This window comes from Alligator mississippiensis, chromosome 6 (assembly GCF_030867095.1).
Source record: "Alligator mississippiensis isolate rAllMis1 chromosome 6, rAllMis1, whole genome shotgun sequence".
Taxonomy (NCBI): domain Eukaryota; kingdom Metazoa; phylum Chordata; order Crocodylia; family Alligatoridae; genus Alligator; species Alligator mississippiensis.
The window spans coordinates 8,562,324-8,581,762 of NC_081829.1; the positions used below are offsets into that span (position 1 = coordinate 8,562,324).

Here is a 19,439-nt window from a genome sequence, read left to right on the forward strand (position 1 = left end):
GGCTTTCATTGGCAGTGGGCTGGCAAGGACTAGGCAGGTACAAGTGAGGCACAACAACTGAGCCCAAACTCTTCAGAGAGGAAAAAGGCTTTTTTTCCCCCTTTGCACTGCTTGGCCCTGAGCCAGAACCAGACATGCCACAGCACCAAGGCCAGACCATCCACATGTTGTTTCCAATGTGACAGGCTGCAAACATCAGGACATAGCCAGTTCTCAGACTGTTTCTGGCTTGATCCTATGCCAGGCAGGTTTAGATAACTCCACTAAGGAGCCAGTGTTCAGGTCTGAGGTGAACCTCTAGCATTTAGATCTTGAGAAGTTCATCCATCACCACTCAGTTCTGAATTAGTGTCACCATGCAAGGTTAGATCCATGTGCAAAGAACTGTCTTGTCAGCCTCATGGACATGAGGCCCCCTTTCCTCATGTTTTACCTGCTTTGGAGTTGGGTTTTAACTCCAGGCTCTCTTGGTCAGTGGCATCCAAAATCTTGTATTTGCTTTTTCTTTTGGATTTTCCTTTCCTCCTGGAAGGGAGAAAAAAATTAGGTGGCAAGTCATTTTTAGACAAACCCAGCCAGGCAAGGCTCTGCCATTAACAATCACATTGCCGGCTCTTCTTTTTAAATCAGGGAAACAAGATCGTCAGTGTTACTTTGGTTGCACAATTTTAGGTTAACCAAAATCTTGCAGATGAATTGAACCCTAAATGAACTTAGGACCTTTCTGTTTCACCTGCACCAGTTCTTCTGTATCTGCAGCCCAACTGGATCTGGGGCCCAATGTACAGCAAGCCAGGCACTGGAAAACCCCCACTGAATTAAGAGGGCAGGTAGCTGCTTGTCAGCAGGACCATGGGCTTCAAACAGGCAGTGCTTTGCTGCTTCTACACAGCCACCATGATGGAGCCTTTGAGAACTGGGAATAACACAGGCCTATATAAATGGCCCACTTATGACTGAGACCCTGGAGGAGGACTGCAGGTAACTCAGGACCTTACCTCTTACAGCAGCAGACCACAGTCCAGGATAAGATCCCAAAGGCGACCACAATGACGAAAGATGCAATGATCACGTACAGTACGCTCCATTCTGCAAGCAAAGAAACCCGAGGGGGGTGTCACTTGGTGCTGCACGTTGTTTGTGGACGAGGTGTGAGGCAACCATTCTCCAAGGTCAATCCAAGCGCAGGTTCACTACTTGAGACAAGTGTTCTGTCTCTACTGCTACTTCCGCTAGCTTAGCTAGATCTCGTCTGAGCCAGTGCTCAGACCATCATCCCCTTGCTTTTGCCCACACCTCTCGCAAGGTCCTTCTGACAACATATATTCACATATGGAGTCAGCCCCTGCTATAGCAGGGAGTTTCATCTTTCTACTAACATCCAGTGACAGGAGAAGGATCCCACTTCTGTTCCCACTGCAGTTTTGCTATTTGTGATCTGGATCCCCATGTACCGCAAGCCAGGCATTGGAAAACCCCCACTGAATTAAGAAGGCAGGTAGCTGCTTGTCAGCAGGACCATGGGCTTCAAACAGGCAGTACTTTACTGCTTCTACACAGCCACTGAGATGAGTAAAGGCCCGCCCAGACTTCCCATACCGCAGTTACTCTCGCCATCTCCCATCTGCACTTTGATGAAGTTCTCCATCCAGAAAGGGTCGCAGATGCAGCGCTTGGTGAAAGAGTCACAGCGACCGTGCTCGGAGCAGTTCAGCTGGCATGCTGTGGGCAGGAAGCAGGGGAGTCAACTCAGTGGCTGATACTAAGGTTGAAAACAAAGCTGCTGTGCAGTGGGTGTGTGAAGCGTCAGTGCAAGGTTAGGGGCTATCTAGGGGCAAGATGAATACAGTTGGAAGAGAATGTAACAGTAACAGTACCCTGAAGCCTACAGTAGGAAAAGGGGTGCATTTGCTGCCACCTTGGCCCACAGCAAGGTCAAAACTGGGGACCTCCAGAGATAAAGTACAAATATTACAGGCACTAAGGGGCCTGTAATGCCCCTCTGTGGATCAGGCATGTGTTGATGCCTAGGGTAGATTTGGGGGTTTGAGAGTTTCTTTTAACAGCCCCTGTTCTCATGAAAAATAAGTCCTTCAATGGAGCGAATGCAGGAGCAAACTATTATAATTCTCCAAGTATAACTATTGCCAGCAAATAAAGAACACAATATATATCAGGATACACTTTTTTGACCCAAGCAGAAATAAGCAGTCTTACAACTCAGAATCTCTACATCTTAAAATCCTAAGATCTGCCAACAGGCGGCCAGCCAGGTACTGAGATCTTACCCAAATTCAGAAACTACATTCTAAGAAGTGCTGGACCTTCATTACGTCTGCCATCGGGAACCTCACCAAAGGATGCCAGAGGAACCCATCTCAGAGCACCAAGCCCCTTTTTATCCCCGTCATCAAAGGCTGACAACACTACTTGAAAGAAACTTTGATAAATATGGTAAGAAAGGAGACGTTCTTGTCATTCTCTTGGTCAAATTAGAACACACTGACCTGAACCCATAATCAGGAGTTGATGTCCTAAGACTAGCTGGTCTTTCCAAGAAGCTTTTCTCATCTATGACTCAGTTCCTTTTGCACTACTTCCCCTTAGCCTCATTTATGCTAATGTGGCCTAACTTGAAGTTAACACAGCTAAAGGTCTACTAAACTGATTACAATGTTAACTAAAAGGATTCTAGATCAACACAGAGGTCAACACAGAAGTGGGGACATGTAATACTCACAGCCCAGTGGGTTACAAATAGATTAACTCTTAGCACTGGAGCTAGACTGATTTTTTCGGGGGGTGAAGGAATGCAACTGCATGCATAAGACCTCCTACAAGGGTCTGTGGAGGAGGGGACAGCTGCCGGCTCCTTCTACTCACTGACTGTATTAATTTCCAGGGCTCGGAAGATGAGGAAGTCTGACTGCTGTTTCCGGAGTTCGTTCCTGAGCGTCCAGGCCACATCACGCCCCTTGAATATCTGATGGGGAGGCTGGTTCCGCACAAAGAACACCATCTTGGTGCTACGAATCAAAAGGAAAAATGTCATCAGGAGACATCTGGCAAGAATTACACATCAGTTGGTCATCATAACAGCAGAAGGTAAAGAGAGGTCTCCCTCTGGTATTGCAGGGGACTTGCCATCATTTGAATCTCAATTTTACATGCAGTCCAGCTGAGTTATGCATATGACAGTGGTTACAGAAGTCATAGGTGGAGCATGCCTACCAGGCCTCTACCCCACTGGATTGTCCCCACAGTCTATTGGCTTTGTTCTGTCCCGCTTCAAATGTCTCTGAAACAATCTCCATTTATTTGCAAGAGATGTGAACCCCAGCCCTTTATGATCCCATCTCTATCTTTAGAACTTCACACAGACAGGTTTTGGTGGATGTGGGTCACACTTCTTTCCAGAATTCAAGCATGACAGATTTGCTAACAACAACTTTTACTTGCTTTTGCAAAGCCCAGCTTGAGTTTGACGGGGATTTCTGGTCAGAAAAGTGGCTACTGGAAAAGAGCACTAACCTAGAACCCTCCCTGTATGCTTCCAGTGTCACCTGCTTATGCTAGAGACATCATAATCTTCCTTTTTTCCTCCCATTACCCAGTCCAGGCAGCTCTGGAGGAGCTGGCTGACTCTATTCTTCCTCAAATAACAATTCAGCGAAGCTGCACACTCATTATTGCTAGTGGACGTGTGAGGCAAGAAGAACCCAGGGAGATTCTGAGAATCTGTTCAGTGATGACAGCTAGGAGAAGCCTTTAACTAATAAAATGAGCAAATGGTGTAAGCCGTGTGCAGAGCCAACTGTCAGAATTGAAGTGCACCCATTCAGAGGCCTTCTGCTCTGCTCCATTTACTTAATGCTTTTCTTGCAGCAGCCAAAATAAAAATGTATTACAAGAAACCTCCGATTCCCCTCAGTCAGAGCAAGAATGGGGGCAACTGGTCTGGCTTGAAGCAAAGATGGAAAGGAAAGTTAGAGGAGCTGATGCTTTTAAGCTTGGTTTCTTGGCTCATCCTACATTTCCAGTTTGCCAAGGACAATACATCACATTAAATTTTCCTGTTGCAGCCATCAAGGGAAGGGCGGAGGGAGTCAGGAAAGCTCTAGGTCTGATACCAGACCTGCTACTGACTCCTGGAATGACCTTGGGCAAGTCACTTAAATCTGCCTCAGCTTCTCTTTACCTTCTAGGATCCTTTGTAAGGATTAAATGCCTCTACAGTACCCTGGCCATGAAAAAGGGCTGTATGGGGTGTGGATCTGTTGTTTAGACTCCCTCTGGGTACCTCTTTGGATAGTTGGAGTCGCACTAAATTATTTCAGCAACTCTTCAGACTAACTTGAATATGCGATGCAACAACTTTTTCCTGAATTAATTCTGTAACCGCCCACATTTATTTTCAGACATCTTGATATATCCCCATAATACCTGCATGGGACTCTTGGAAGCAGGACTGCCCTGAGCCATTCTAGCGTTAGCACCACAAAACTAATCATGGTAGCCATTTCCTAGAGCAACCCTCTCCAGCCTGATCTACAGAGAAGCATTCTCTCTGCAGGACAAGGAGGAAGTGCTGAATTCTCCCAGGTACCTTAATGCCAAGGCAGGTCAGATTGTGGCTCACTAAATGACCTGCAGCTGGGTCACTATACTGTAATAAAGGCCTTGTCTCTATACATGCTGGCACTGGTCTGAGTGGCTTAATGAAGTTTAGCTCGGGTCTTTTCCTGATCAAATTAGGAGCATGAAAATAAGATCAGTGTTAAACTAAACAGATAACTCATGAGATTTAAACCCCCAGTTTGTTAAACAGATGCAACAAGGCATGCTGTAGAAGCTGCAGGCCAAATGCTTAGCTTTACGGGACCATTGCTCTCTCAACTGACCTTTAGCATGGCACCTAGTTACTCCTGGATCCAACCCAAAAGCTTGCTGGACAAGCGTAATGGTGGGATATTTCTTGAGTGTTTTGGAATTTAAAAGAATTTCCCAGTTACTTCCAGTATGAACCTTCTCACAAACTGTCCCACTGATCAAGGGCAGGCCCCGGCTTTGGGAGGATGATGCCCAACTCCCAGCAATCACCTATACCCAGTGGATCATAAAATTAACTTTTCCTTGTCAATCAAGGGAACGGATTCATTGTAGCAGGTCGACAAGCTTTCATCATCCACTAGGATTCCCCCTGCAGAAGGAACCTGGCAGCCCCACCACCCTGCCTACCTCTGCTCTGTGTACGGCTGGATGTTTTGAACGGTAATGTCCGAATCCAGGACCCCCAGCAGAACGCCTATCTGACGGATGAACATACCCTTCTGCCTTTCCGTCAGCTGGCTGACATTAACATCCAGAATCATCTCCACAAGGTTGTTTTTCCTTGGATCTAGACAAAACACAGAAGGGTTTCTGAGCGACAGTCAGGGAGCAAATCTTATTTTCAGTCCCTTCTAGGATGCCTTGGTCTAAAAAGTGCAATCGTTACACGTCATGATGAGCAGAGAATTCCAGCCTTCAAGGACTATACAAAAACACAGCTATTGCTCCACGTAACTTATGACCTTTCAACTTCCCTGGCTGGATTGAGAGTTCACGCACAAAACCACTGCAAATGCCAGCTCCAGAAACAAAACAGAAAAAAAGGTCAGTTAATTCACCTTCAGAAGCCCTGCAAGTTATGGAAGCTGGTTAAATTCAATCGTGAGGGTCACTACGATTTTTTAATTTCTAAAAAGAGGAAATCAGTTCTACAATTTTAAGGCAGCCTACAGCATCAGTGCATTTACACTGCTATGACACCTTTCATCTGAGCTCCTCAAGGCACTTCCCCACCTCCCCAGACTGTCAGGGTGAGGCCAAACCAGAAGAGTTTGGTCCATGGTTTCCTACTAAAGCAGCTCTTCCTAGTTTGGTGGTATCAGATGGCATTCCAAATACTGATGCTCTCAGCTTTCCTGTGCCCGAGGTGCAATGATTCTGCAACTTCAGAATGGGATCAAGGAACAGAATCCCTAAAGTCAATCTGCCCAGGGAACCCTTCATTGCTCCTAGGTTCCTGCATACCACTTTGTCCAGGCCTGAAATGGTAGGCTTGGACTCTAGCTCAGAAATTCCAGGGCCCAACGCAAAAAGGACTCACCAGGTTTGACTTCCACCGTGGTCCTATCTACATCGCTCTCTCCCTTGGCATCCGTCACCTTCAGATGAAATGTGTACGTCCCTTCTACCAGGTTGGAAAGGAAGAGCACAGGGTGGTGGTCAGAGTTATTTAACACCTCCTGGGAATTTGAAAGAGTAAAGTTAGAAAGACTGCTGGCTTGATCACTTTTACCACACACTGAGCTTATTGAGCCTGCACAGCTCCGAGGATGGTGCAGAATTGTACTAGGAGACATCTGCTTGTCTAGAAACACCTTACTGCATCTCCAGGAGAGGCTGTTTGTGCAGTACTCACCCCAGCTGCAGGGCTTCCCTCATCTCGAGTCCACAGGTAGCTGACGATTCCCTTATCATCAGATGACTTGGACCCATCCAGCTCTGCTGTGTTTGTGGGCAGGGTGATGACGACATTCCCAGCAATTTTTGCAACTGGTGGTTTGTTAATTTCTAAACATGGAGAAAGAAACTAGTTAGAAGCTCTGCTGAAGCCTGAGGGCAAGCATGACCCCAGGTACTGAGCTGTAACCCAGGGGTACATCACTAGCTGGGTCTGCATTTAAAGGGGATACAAACCAAGTACTGCAGGACTCAGTAGAGGACAAGGTCCTCCAGTTAAAATTAAACCTGTTCTAACACACAATATAGTGACTGGCTTAGAAATTGGCAAGTGAGTTCCCTCATACAGCAAGAGAAACCGGTCACCTTTCTCCTGTGAGCATCATGAAACAGCAGGAACATAGGATTAGCCAGACAAGTCAGCAAAAGTTCAAGTAACCTCAGTCCTCAGGTGTAAGGAATTCATGTGATCTCTGAACATTAGAGGCTGGTTCAAGCCCCAAGCAAAAAGCCTTATAACATTTATAACACAAGGGATGTTCCCAACACTGGGGTGATTTTGAGACCACAAAATAACAGGACTCAAGGGCATCCTGTGCCAGTAAACTCCAGGTGATCCCCGTCATGCCAAAAAAAGGTTTCCCTTTGCCAGCCATGACTGATGTCTTTGACTGTCCCTTTGTTCCATACAAGATGCGCAGAAAAGAAACTCTTGACCTGCCTTGACACCAGGCAGCACGTTACAGATCCACATCACTCCCTTTTCCATTTTACTACTTTCTGATATAAACCACCTTTTTTTTTCCCCACTCTCCCCAAAGCAGGCCTCCACCTTCTGAGATACCCTTGGGGATGGGACTGTCAGTAATGCACATGATTCCAGGTGAAGGCAGACTGCTGCTATACGCAGCGGTGTCCATCCCTTCACCCCGTTCCTTCTGCACCATTTGCCTTTGAGTGCAGCTGCACAGGCCGCAGGTCTCCACTGAGCTGCCAAGGGCTGCTTGCGTCTCACAGTTCAGTTCTGAGCAGAACTGGATGTACCTTCTTTGACAATGACGTTAACTGAGGTGTGGCTTTGCAAGTTCCTCTCATCTTTCACCGTCAGCGTGAATTCATATGTGCCGACCTGAAGTCCAGTCACAGTGGCAATGCTGCTGTTGGCATTCTCCAGCTTCACACCATCTGGGCCCCTGGCCAAAACATAAGAACATGTTGAGCCTTACAGAGGCTGTGGGTCTAGTCTCACACCAATGAACAGGGGAGCTACAGTCATCAGGGTGCCAGCCTTGCCTCTGAAGGCAACTAGACATAAAAGTGCATAAAGGAAAGTGATTTCCTCAACTCTCAGACTAGAACCTACATTGGGGAAATCCTACACACCCAAAGTGCTTTTTCCGGGTGCGCTGCAAAACAGATAACTGCTAACTGCACAACGAGCAAACAGTGACAGTGTGTTTGCAGCAATTATGGTCCTTTCAAGGTAGAAACTTTGCAGTCTGCTTGCACTGTTGGGCTAGGACAAAATGCAAGTTACATACAAAATGCTGCTCACAGACCTTACCCTAAATTTCCAAAAGGGATGAGCCTCCAAAAGGAGGCCTGGCAACAACCACAATTAACTGGAGGGGCAAGCTGTTTCCATGGAGAATGAAGACAGCCTGATCACACAAGACTGATGCTCACTGAAGACCCCTTTTGTACCGATTTAAAGTGGCCTAGACCCCTTATCACTACCAAAAGCCAGAGGCTGGGATATTTCTTATGTTTGAACTGGAAGGGGGCTTTACTCCACATCTTGGTCCTGTTGTAGTTCTGGATGAACCCTTCGTTGAGGCCATGGTGTTCAGGCTTTGAATCCTTAGTTTTCAGTACAGATGTAAAACCGCAGAGATGTCCCCAGGATGATCTGACCCTGATACTCACCGGGTTTTTTCCCAGAGGAAGGAAACTATCTTCTGGTCATCTGAGCTCTTGCTGCCATCGAGAGTGGTGCTGTCCACAGGGAGGGTCAGCTCTTTATCTGGACCAGCATCTGCTTTGGGGGGCTTGTTGTTCTCTAAGAAAGCAGCATGGGTCACAGAAAGAAGACATGCAATTAAAGCATGCTGTGTGCTTTCTGGGGGAGAACTGGGAAACATTTCCCTGTGAACACTCAACTGAGTAGAGAGCAAGGCAGAAAATGGTTATGTGACTAGCCTAAGGTCTCACTGTAGGTCTCTGGCCTATCCAAGAACAGAGCCCAGGAGTCTCAGCTTCTGTTCTCTTTCCTTTATGACCCTGACTCTGGCAGCAAGGGACAGAGCACAACCATGAAGTACAATCCTGCTATTATACTTCAGCCATAATACCAATTAGGAGAATCCTAGCTTATATTGCCTTTTTTATTTTACACAATCTGTCTGCAAATGGAGTGCTCGTAAAAGCTTTAATGGCTTGGTGATCAGCAATTTGCCAATAGCAGAAAGGCCCAGAATTAAAACAGCTTCGCTAGACGCACCATGCAGACATCACCGGATTCAGAAGTAATGTCGCTAGAGATGGAGTGAGAAGAAGCACTCTTACCCATCGGGCCTTGCAAAAACACCAGTTAGAAACACCTTTCCTTCTATCCCCATTCCTTTCCCTACTAAACTAATAGACTAGTCCTCGCAAAGGGGAGCTTACCAGGCTGGACTATCACAGTAACCTCTGCAGTGGATTGATGGCCAGCAGAATCGGTCACTGTTAGCTGGTAGGTGTAATCACCTTCTTGCATGGCAGAGAGCTGCAGGACTGGTGTCCTCACACCCTTGGAGAAAACAAATGGTTGTCTTAGGATGGCTTCTTAAATGAGATGGCAGACCTGAAGGACCAACCCCTGTGCTGACTAACTTCCCCAAGCAGAAACTGGCTGCTTATTACTGATAGTTTATGCAGGACTATAGATCGGCACGAGACTGAACAGAGGAGTGTTCGTCCAAGTAGTTTACACCTAGGTTGTGTTGCTCAGTGAGACAACATGCTAGGAGAGCAGTGGAGCAACATACTAAAGGGAAACAGAAGAGTGTAAAAATTCCAGTAGTGCAGTGTCCAACCTTTTTGAATGTGGGGCCGGATCACGAACTTATCACCCAGTGGGCCGGCGAGCCACATTCAAAGACCTCACAGGAAGCGGTGAAATTCAGCAGGTGAAATTCTATGGGCTGTGTTACACCGGACGTCAGACTGGACGAGACAGAATCTTACAAGGGTGCCACAGAACTTCCTGTCGCTTCCACCTTTAATGGGGTCCTTTCGAGTTATAAGAACAAAGCTTCTTATGGATGCACAGGATGGATGCGCAAAGCTTCTAATGGATGCACAGGAGGAGCTAGGCGAGGGCCGTGATGCTGCAGCCCGCACGTGCCGGGCTCTTCAGGTGGAACAGCCATGGGGCAGGGACCCAGGTCACCCAAGGCCCCCACCCTGGGCCCTGCTGTGGCTTGCAAGCCTGCCCAGTGGCTCCCAGCCCAGAGCCAGCAAAAAAAAAAAAAGGGGGCTTCCTCTGTCGCGGACAGAGGCGGTGGCGAAGGAGGAAGCGGAGGCGGCGCAGCAAGCCCAGGCCAGCACCACACGCTCACACGAGGACCTGCAAGCCGGGCATGGGGCAGCGCTCAGGCAGCCCCCAGCTGCAACTGCTCTGCCTGCTGCCAGGAAGATGAACCACACAGGTGAGCGTGGAGCGGGGCAGGCGTGGGGGCCCTGGGATGATGCCTCCTTCTCCCCAGCCACAGCCCCGAGGGGCAGAGTCAGGTGCAAGCGGCAATTTAGCATGGGGGAAGTTGATTGGGGAGGGTCTGGGGAGGGTTTCGTCCCCGCTCCCCTCACCCCACATGTGCCCAGCTGGGCTCCGCTCGCCATCTGCGGTGCTAGTCAGTGCAAGCTCTGCCTGGGACTGACCCACGTCGCACCAATGACCCGTGCTTTTGCTGCCGGCTACTCCTCTTCCCACACGCACCACGTCAGCAATGTCAAGCTGACGCAGCATGTGTGGTAATCTTGTCCCTTCCCCAGCCCTTCAGCAGCCATTAGGAAGCTGCTGAGGGCCTAGGGGAGGGACAAGGGGTGGGAATGAAAGTAAACAGCGTTTACTTTCATTTCCCGTTGCAGTACCGCGGGCCACAGATAATGGCTTGGTGGGCCGCATGGCAGCCCGTGGGCTGTACGTTGGACAAGCCTGCAGCACTGCAATATCGGTACCAGCCCTTTTTAAAGGAGGCCGTGCTGGGAAATGACAGTTGTGTTTGTGGTGGGGGGGAATGGTATCTGGCTGAAGTGAATCTGTGAGGACTCAATTTCCAAGCTCCACTCAAAAAGATGCACCCCACGGTGACCAGCTGGTGCAGAAGACTAGTAACAGGCTACAAAGCCCTTCAGGTCCAGGTAACTGGTGCAAATCCATCCCAAACTGCTCCAAGCCACTACTGTCAGTTTATTTACCAGCAGACAAACGTCCACATTACAGTGTTGCTGGCTTGCCTGGTGGCACTGTGAGAGGCCCCAGATTGGACAGGCCAGAGGACAAGCTTCTTTGGCAGCCACATGAGTTAGGAGCAAGACACACTGATGGGGGAGCAAAGCTGCACCTTTCTCGCACTGCACCTTGCTAGATGGGACACCACTCTCTTGGCCATCACAAGCAACTTCTAAAATGGGTTAAGCAGCTAATGGGCCCCATGAAGATTTAAGGCTAACCCTGGCTGTCTGCTAACCAGACCTAACATGATCCCAGTGGCTATTTAGATTTCAATACTCCCATTCAATCAAACACAAAACCTTGTAGAGATCAGGAAGTTTGTATGCTGGAGCATCTCTTATCTTTAACCTTGTGACACAGGAGGTAAGTACCTCTCAGCTTAGCTCTGAGAAGGAAACCACTTACCTGCATCTCCACCACCTTTCCTTTGCTGCTGGGACTGAGTGACCACTCATAACTGACAATGCGGTGGTCGTCGGTGCTCTGGTTCCCGTAGAGAGTGATTGAGTTCTGGGGCAGGGTGATCACTTGGTTTGGGCCTGCATTTGCAACTGGAGGATAGTCCACAGCTTTATTCACAGTCAGACTTGCAGTGGTTGAATTGCTGGCTCCATCTGAGTCTACAACTGTAAGGCTACGAAAGGGGAAAGAAACAAAAGATCTCAGATACAAGTGGAGTTGTCAAGATGTAGCTACATTTCAGGTGAAGGGTCAGAAATTCAAAACTACCTTAATGCAGAATAGAAGGGCTACCCCACAGGGGGAAAAACCTGGTTTAGGACAACTATGCCACTGCAAGGTAATAAATGTCACCAAGAAGAATTGCCTAATTATAAAGGCAGAGCAAGGAATTCCACAACCATGTCCATCCCTCTCCTAATAATCACCACCTAGTTACAAATGCAAAGAAATTCCAGTGAAATAAGATCTCCCTCTTACAGCTGGAGAAGTCAGTTATAGAACAGACCTACCAAATGATGGCAAAGCCCTCCAGGGCAGGGGGCTAGACTAGATGACCTCCTAAGATCTTCTCCAGCCTTACTTTTCTATGATTCTAAAAGACATGCCAGGCGTTAAGCTTGGAGAGGACTGCAGGGAGCGGCGGGGGAAAGAGACCTTGCATTCTATCCACAGATATTTTTTCTGATACTTCTTCCCTAGGAAAGCTTTGCTTAAAGGAAATAAAAACTTTCCGTACGCTGACAATCAATAAAGAGATGCTTGCTTATTCCACAAGAAGCAGCAAAGCATGAAGGAAAAAGGCCCCGACAGCAGACTTGTTTTTCCGACACCCTGTTAACGTCACACAGCTATTACATTAGAAATCCACAGCTCCTGCCAGCCTGGAGTAGAAACTCATTCCAGCTCATCAACAACCCTGTTGGGAACAACTTTCCCTCTCAAGCAGAATAAAGATACAGAATAGGACAATCTTCTGCTGGATTTATATTGGTACACAAGCTTGAACTAGCTCACACCCATTACAGAAGTCTTGAGTGCCCCATTGTATTTAAACAGACCCATTTAGTACTGACATCACAACAAAATGCAGATCAAAGGAAACATGCAAAACGTCCAGAGATTTGTAAAACCCCACCTAGTCTAAGCACCTTTTCACCAGGGACAAACACATTTTACTTAGGAAAATACTAAGTTAGCAAGTTCCTCCAGAACCATTATCCAGGTTGAATAACCTAGCTTGGCTTTCTCAAGGAGATTTTGATCGCTCTCTCAGACCGCATTCTTCTCTTCTACCAGCTTCCACTGATTTAACTTGTTTCTCATCAGCCAGCACCTTTTAATATATTCTCCTCAAAGAAAACACAGTATATGCTAACCAGAAAAGGTATGGAAGCGGAGAGATGCCACAAAATAGGCCTTTTTCCCCCCAACCACAAACCTCACACTAGCGTCATCAAATATGAACATTAAGAGGTCTGTGAGGAACCTGTGCTGATGAATGGCAAAACGCACCACTTACCTGAATGTGTAGTTCCCAGGGACCAAGTTGGTCAGTGTTAATATGGCAGTATCAGTGGAAACCTTCTCTTCCCGCAGAGGCCCCTTTAGTTCTTCCCAGTGGTAGCTGACAATTTTATCGTCGTCAGTGCTTTCTGCGTCAATTAAAAATAAAAAAAGAACCCAATAGGTACTAGGATCCCAGGCTCTACCCTTTTCTGCACTTGAGTATGCTCACTCACTCATTCTCCAATGCCCTTTTGATAGATGAATAAAAGAGGTACTGGGTGTGGGCAGGCAATATAAGGCTGAAACATCTAAGGAAGGGCTGGGCAGGGCTTTAACCACAAACATCAATAAAAATTACATGCTGGTTAACTGACACCCTGGGAGCTTAAGAGCCGGCAATTCTGAAAAAGTTTGATTCTTAGTGCTTCAGCCTAACCCAAAACCTACAGCTGGGCAGGCTCTCTTTTTTTCTGGGGATTCATCATCTGGGTGAGGGCCCCCAAGAGTGGAAATAAAATGAGCCTTGTATTCAGGCTGGCTTGTACATCTGGAAAAAGAAGCTGGCAGAGAACAGCAATTTTGCTACAAACTAAATGATTCTGCAGGAGAAAAGGAAGCAATTTTTCTTGTGAAATTGTAAATGAGTTCTTCTAACTAGAACACAGCTGACTGTATCAGGTCTAGTTCAACATAACTTGTCCCAAAGGGTCTTCCTACAACCAGTGCCAGCTTGCTGGGCTACATTTGATAGGGTGGGGGGTACTCACGGCTGCCGTCGATGACGGTAGAGATGGTCGGCAAGGAGATCTCTTGGAACTGCGGTGACACGATGGCAACAGGAGGCTGATTCACTCGAGGCTCTGAAACAGCAACAGAGCACTGACACTGGTGCTTATGGGCATAGCAATGGTACCAATATCAACCAAGGGAGGCAGCAAAGCTGGTTTCAGGTTATCCACTAGGGGTTGCTAGAATGATACATGCTGCAAGTTCCCAACCCTACCTGCTCTGTTGTCTCGTGGAGTTGCTTCCGTGGCCCAGACTCAGCAAGTCTAGGAGACAGGTCCAAAGTGCACTTGTGATACCTGGCAACCCTCTATCTTCGCTGATAAAGAGTGGTTACTGTGGAAGGCCCTGCGCTAACCACAGGACTGCGCTCTGATCCAGCCAGCAGGTCACACCTCCTCCCCAGGCCTGCTGTGCTACGGGTGGGAGTTTCAAAAAAGCAGACTGTGATGGGGGCCAGGGCTCACGCAAAGCCTAAGGTCCCAGGGCCCCATGTATAGTTATTATTTCCTTTAGAGAGTCAATGCTCAGAACAACTGGTTTTCCAAGAGACTGATACCTGCACTCACTTGCATGAGTTTGGCCACAGCTCTGAGAAGTGACCAGGTGAGCACGCACTGCTACCCGAGGCTCTGCTTCCCCAGTTACATTTAAATGAGCTCACTATTTGTTCAAATCCAACAATATTCCCAAGCCTAAAATTTTCTGATAGATTCCCGAGTAGGCCTATGTTACTGTGCTCCCAAAACTCAGTAAAAGGTCTCTGAGGTAAATGCTCAAGACTATGTTCTTTCATATAAACAGGGGACAGTCAAGCCATTTCAAACAAGGGATGAAGTTTCAGCCAGACTACCTTCCATCCTTCCACCCCCTCTCAAGCAGTCCTTATTTGTTAATAAAGACTGGGCCATTTCCAATTCAAAGTTTACTCTATAGGGAACAACTCCCACTGCACAAACAAGACCTTTGAAAGCACCTTGCAGTGAGAACTGAGATCTGACTTAACAGGGCTGCAGACAGGGATGGTACTGAAGGAGGCAGAGAAGCTCCAAGTCCTGGCTTCCCTCCCATACCCTGTTCCTGTTGCCGCAAGCTCTTCACCCTGTTGCAGCAACTCTCTAGCTAAGCAATGCTTTTCCCAGGGTCTTGCATTTGCTAAACACTTCTGCAGCAGAGCTGCAGTTCCTTTATCGCATTTGTTTTAAATAGGCTTGCCCTCAGCATAGCAGAGCTACGTGTAATGGAGGTAGCATTTCACATCACACAAACACTCTCTCTCATATATACACATATATCTACACACACACACACACACACACACACACACACACACACACACACACGAGCAATGAATTCCCATTACTTCAAGCTACTGCCCAGCCCAGCAAACAAAATACCATGATGCAGCTGCTGATTTCACAAAGGCTGAAGTCCAAAGTTCAAAAACCACAATCTGTATTGGAACTTACTTGGGTTCACAGTCACATTCACATAACCTTCCCCATGTGCATTATCTCCATCAACAATCACTTTGAATTCATACAGGCCAAAGGTGAGCTGGAAAGGAAGAAAAGGTTCCACTTGGTCAGAAGCTAGGTCAGACTGCCCATAATGTATTGGGACAGAAGACAACAGCGTAAAGCAGGTGCCTATGCCTTTGGCCACATGTGCAAAGTAGAGGCAACCAGAGCTACAATCCTGTGTATCCTTTTGTTTTATAATTTTGATAATGCAGTTAAAAGGTGGCTATTTCCCACTGCCAGAGACATTATCCAGGCTGGAAAAGGGTTCCCTCTACCTTCTGAATCTGTGAAAAGCAAGCATAGCCCTCCCTTGCACACATGTATGCAGAGATGAGTGGGTTTATCTTGAGGTTGAGTGCCAGACAGCAGCCGTAAGGTTTAAGAGGTGGTAGAATGGCCTGTGGAGGGGCTTTTCCCTGCCAGGTACCCTGGCAATGACTCTTCCTTCCCCAAAACAGCTTTGGAGCAGAGCTGCTGGATGTGCAAGGAACCTCTTGAGAAAAGGAGTTACATTTTCATGATTACTCAAAATCCCTCCAAACACAGAAAGAAACAGTCCCTTCAATTTGCCACAAAATCCAGCTGAGAGCAGTGACAAGGGAGGTGCTTGCCTGGCTTCAGTCATGATAACTGTGCAGCACCCCAAGCACCTGGCTCCATGGGCGAAAAAGGAACTTTTCTCTAGCCACCCACCAGTTTTACGGGCAGGAAGGAGTGTCCAGGGCCCTCCCCTAAATTTTAATGCCAACTGCATTTATGGTCTTCAATCTGTCCCCCTGCTTTCCCACAGATTACGCTGATCTCCTTTTTCTAAATACTGAGATAAAGTCTTTCAGTCAACTGTTGGCAGCTTTCCCATCACACAACCTCCTATTATTCTGGACTATTGTACAAGGCATCCCAGGGGACTGCCAGAGCCCCTGCCTAGGGAAAGACAGGCGGCATTACCCACCAGGGGAAGCTGAATACCAAGGGCTTCACCTTAGAGAGTTTGAGGGTCCGGGTGTGCTTGCCTTCCATCTCTCCACTGTAGTCCTGCGGATGGGTGATCAGCTCCCACTCATAGGAGTAGCTGGTTCCTAAAGGAGTGACAGATGCTAACAATTATGAGAGCTATTTTAAAGCAAGACAAGGGCAGGTGTTCACATTAATACTGGTCTGTTCTGCTATACTCAAGGGAAGCACAAAACAGCTGAGGGCCTGGACCTTAGCTTGCTGGAAACACACCAGGGAGAAGAGACAACCTGTGCTCCAAAACCACACTCCATCTGGAGCTGGTACTTCTATTTTAGTCTCCTGAAGGGGTGAAAGAGTATGAGGGATCACAGGTCTAGAACCGAGGGTTGAGGGCATAAAAGATTAAAACCATATGGGTTCAGTGTAGACGCTTGTCTCTAAAACTCCGGCTCCTGGTATCAAAAATAGGGAATGCCTCTCACAGGACTGTCACAGGGTCCGCTCCTGCCTCCCTCTACCATGAGTACAGCAAAAGCAACTTCTGAAAAGGTCCAGGTGATTCTCTGCATCTCTGGAATTTCTCAGTGAACCCACGACTAAGCCACAGGTTTGCCCATCAAATCAAATCATGATCCCCAATAACTTGTCATCAGGGAATGAACACTCTCTGGCTTCTCCTAGGAAGCTCAGAGGATATAGCTGCTGCCATGGTCAGTCTGAGTGCACACTGGTAGTTTCTGTATTTTTGGCCCAGGCTATTTATTATGGGAGGCAGTACTGTTTAACCGTTAGGAGAGGGAGCTGGAATCAGGTCTCCTGACTGACCACTAAAGAAACCACTGATTAATTGAGAGACCTTGGTTGAATCTCATTTCTGCGCCTCCCTTACTTATCTGTAAAATGGACATAATATTTAACCACTTTCAGGAAAAGCTTCGAGGCTCTCACCTGAAAGATGTTAAGTATGAGCAAAATTTTATAACCACCAGGGCAAAGGAGGTCTGCCCCAGTGTGGTATTTGTTGCTTGAACGTGGCTGATATTTTTACCTCCTCCACACGACAAGCTAATACTGTGATGCACTGTCACAGCAGGTCTCTACAAAAACCTAGCAGAGAGATCAGACTTCAGCTCAGTGCAGAGACAGACTTCTTAGGAAAGCAGGATTGTATACCCATGCAAGCAAACCTCTGGATGAGTAACAAAAGACAGACTATGTGAAACAGCTTGCTCTCTGGACAAAACCCCTACTGACATATTACAGATGATGCTAGAAATCTGCTAGGGAAAGGCCTGTAGTCTAGCACCCTAGGACAACCAACACCTTGGCCCACACAAGTAAGATGTCCTCAGTACCCACAGGGCAAGCTGCTGAGCTGCAGCACAATTTTGTGATCAGTGAGGCTGAAAATGAGACGAGGCTTCAGCTTCCTTTTAAATCACAACCCTCCCTGGGCCTCTTTCTTTGCTCAATTATTCCCAGGGCTCAGCTCTCTCACTCTTTACTGTATCTCCTTAGACAAGGGCATGTGGCTAGTTCAAAGCAGCTGAAAGAGAACACAGTGATAACCATGCGTGTGTGTCAGCCCAAAGTGGACAACTGTGGGCTCCTTGAAATGGGGGAGGTTGCAAATGAAAATAAGTTTTCCTCACTTGATCTGCAGTTCTTTAAAACAGTGCTCTTCTCCCACAGATGGGTGCCCTCGGGAGCTAGAAAAATACCCTCCTTCTGCTGTGTGAAACAAGCCTCAGAAGCCCTCACTATAAGCAACTGCTCATTCCTAGCGCAGACCATACTAGCATGGGTACTCCAGAGGAGGACTTTGATGTTTGAATAGGGAAAATCTTAAAAGTCTCCTGTCTAATGAGTCATTAACTCCTCTTTGGCACCCATGAAGGAGTTTCCAACCTCATCTTACCTGCTGGTGGCTCAGGGAGTACAAATGCATTTAACTGAACTTCATTCCTTGGAAGGGTCACTTGGACGCTGTCTCCAGCAGAAACTACCAGCTCCTTCATAACTGAGAGGGAGGGAGAATTACAGAATTAAAGAGGAACAGGAATTACAGAATTAAAAAGGAACAGGAAAAAGAGAGTTGCATGCCTACATAAAGAGACCTTTGGCTTCAGCCTTTGTGGACAAGCCAGCTACAAACAGCTGCATTTTGCAAACATCCTGCCATTCGCTGTAGCTGCCGTTTCAGGTCTCATACTGAATGCAAAAAAAAAAGCCAACAGAACTTCATGATTTTAAAGCAAGCCCAGATTTGCTACTTTCCTGTCTTTGGAAACACTGTGTAACTTCTGCTCCTTTGCTGAAATGCTGAAATGCAACCCTCTCACCCAGTACAGAGACCTCTATTCAGCCAGGTCCAGCAAGAGAAGGGGTCAAAAGACAGGCTTTCGGGGAGGGGGTGGGGAAACAGGACCCAGCCGCTCACTTCTGGACACGGCAGGACAAGAGCTGCTATTTACCAAACTGCAATCTTAGACCTTCACAAATATAGGAAGAATTCCAGGTATTCTCCACTTCAGTTACAGAGCTCCTTGGAGCTAACAGACTTTCAAAACCTGCATGCCTTCCACACTGAAGCTGTTGCAACTCTAAATATGAGGCTTTTTTCCTTTCCTCTCCTAATCAGGAAAAGATCAGGAACATTTCTTACGCATTTCCTTCTAATGCCAACTCCAAAAAGGGGATTATAATATTTATAAAGGTGATTTGACAGAAGCAGGGAATATGTGGCTTGTGGCTTTTTCTGCTCCGTTACGTATCAACGCGTTGTTGCATTTCTCACGGTACTTTTCTACCCACCCCACCTTTTTCTTTTTTCTTTTTTTTTTACTTAAGGGCTGGAGGTGATGGTTTAGCACAGGAACCTAATGTCTGTTCTTTGGTTGGGAAAAATAAGGCTTAAGAAGGGTCTTAAGGGATGTGCACTGGGAGCTTTATTTTTTATAACGGCAGGGGAGGCTGTATGTTTTATTCCAGTGGCCACTTAGCACCTGGAAGAAAGGGTGTGATTAAATAGTTAGCACAAAAACAATTCAGCCTCTTCCTGTGTCAGAACTCTGTCCATCCTCTGGCCAGAATGAAAGTCCCAAGACAAAATTAAGTCACTTCCTAATGGGGAAAAAAAACGAGACAAGCAGACAACTCCCCCTGCCCCTTTTTTTTTTTAAAAGAACCCTTCAAGTCTT

At 47.1% G+C, this 19,439-nt stretch overlaps 1 protein-coding gene across 1 annotated transcript in view; it reads right to left on the reverse strand.

Annotated features, from left to right (window-relative positions):
• The window catches only part of KIAA0319L (KIAA0319 like), a 52,492-nt gene that overhangs the window by 5,522 nt on the left and 27,531 nt on the right, over positions 1-19,439 (reverse strand). The window contains exons 5-20 of the mRNA XM_014605072.3: positions 18,158-18,259; positions 16,264-16,361; positions 15,229-15,316; positions 13,741-13,833; positions 12,987-13,119; positions 11,411-11,639; positions 9,175-9,298; positions 8,434-8,566; positions 7,552-7,700; positions 6,467-6,618; positions 6,152-6,290; positions 5,239-5,398; positions 2,884-3,026; positions 1,600-1,722; positions 999-1,089; positions 434-525 (exon numbers count right to left, since the gene is read on the reverse strand). Coding sequence (XP_014460558.1) covers positions 434-525; positions 999-1,089; positions 1,600-1,722; positions 2,884-3,026; positions 5,239-5,398; positions 6,152-6,290; positions 6,467-6,618; positions 7,552-7,700; positions 8,434-8,566; positions 9,175-9,298; positions 11,411-11,639; positions 12,987-13,119; positions 13,741-13,833; positions 15,229-15,316; positions 16,264-16,361; positions 18,158-18,259 — 2,049 coding nt within the window. The remainder of the gene's footprint in view (positions 1-433; positions 526-998; positions 1,090-1,599; positions 1,723-2,883; positions 3,027-5,238; positions 5,399-6,151; positions 6,291-6,466; positions 6,619-7,551; positions 7,701-8,433; positions 8,567-9,174; positions 9,299-11,410; positions 11,640-12,986; positions 13,120-13,740; positions 13,834-15,228; positions 15,317-16,263; positions 16,362-18,157; positions 18,260-19,439) is intronic.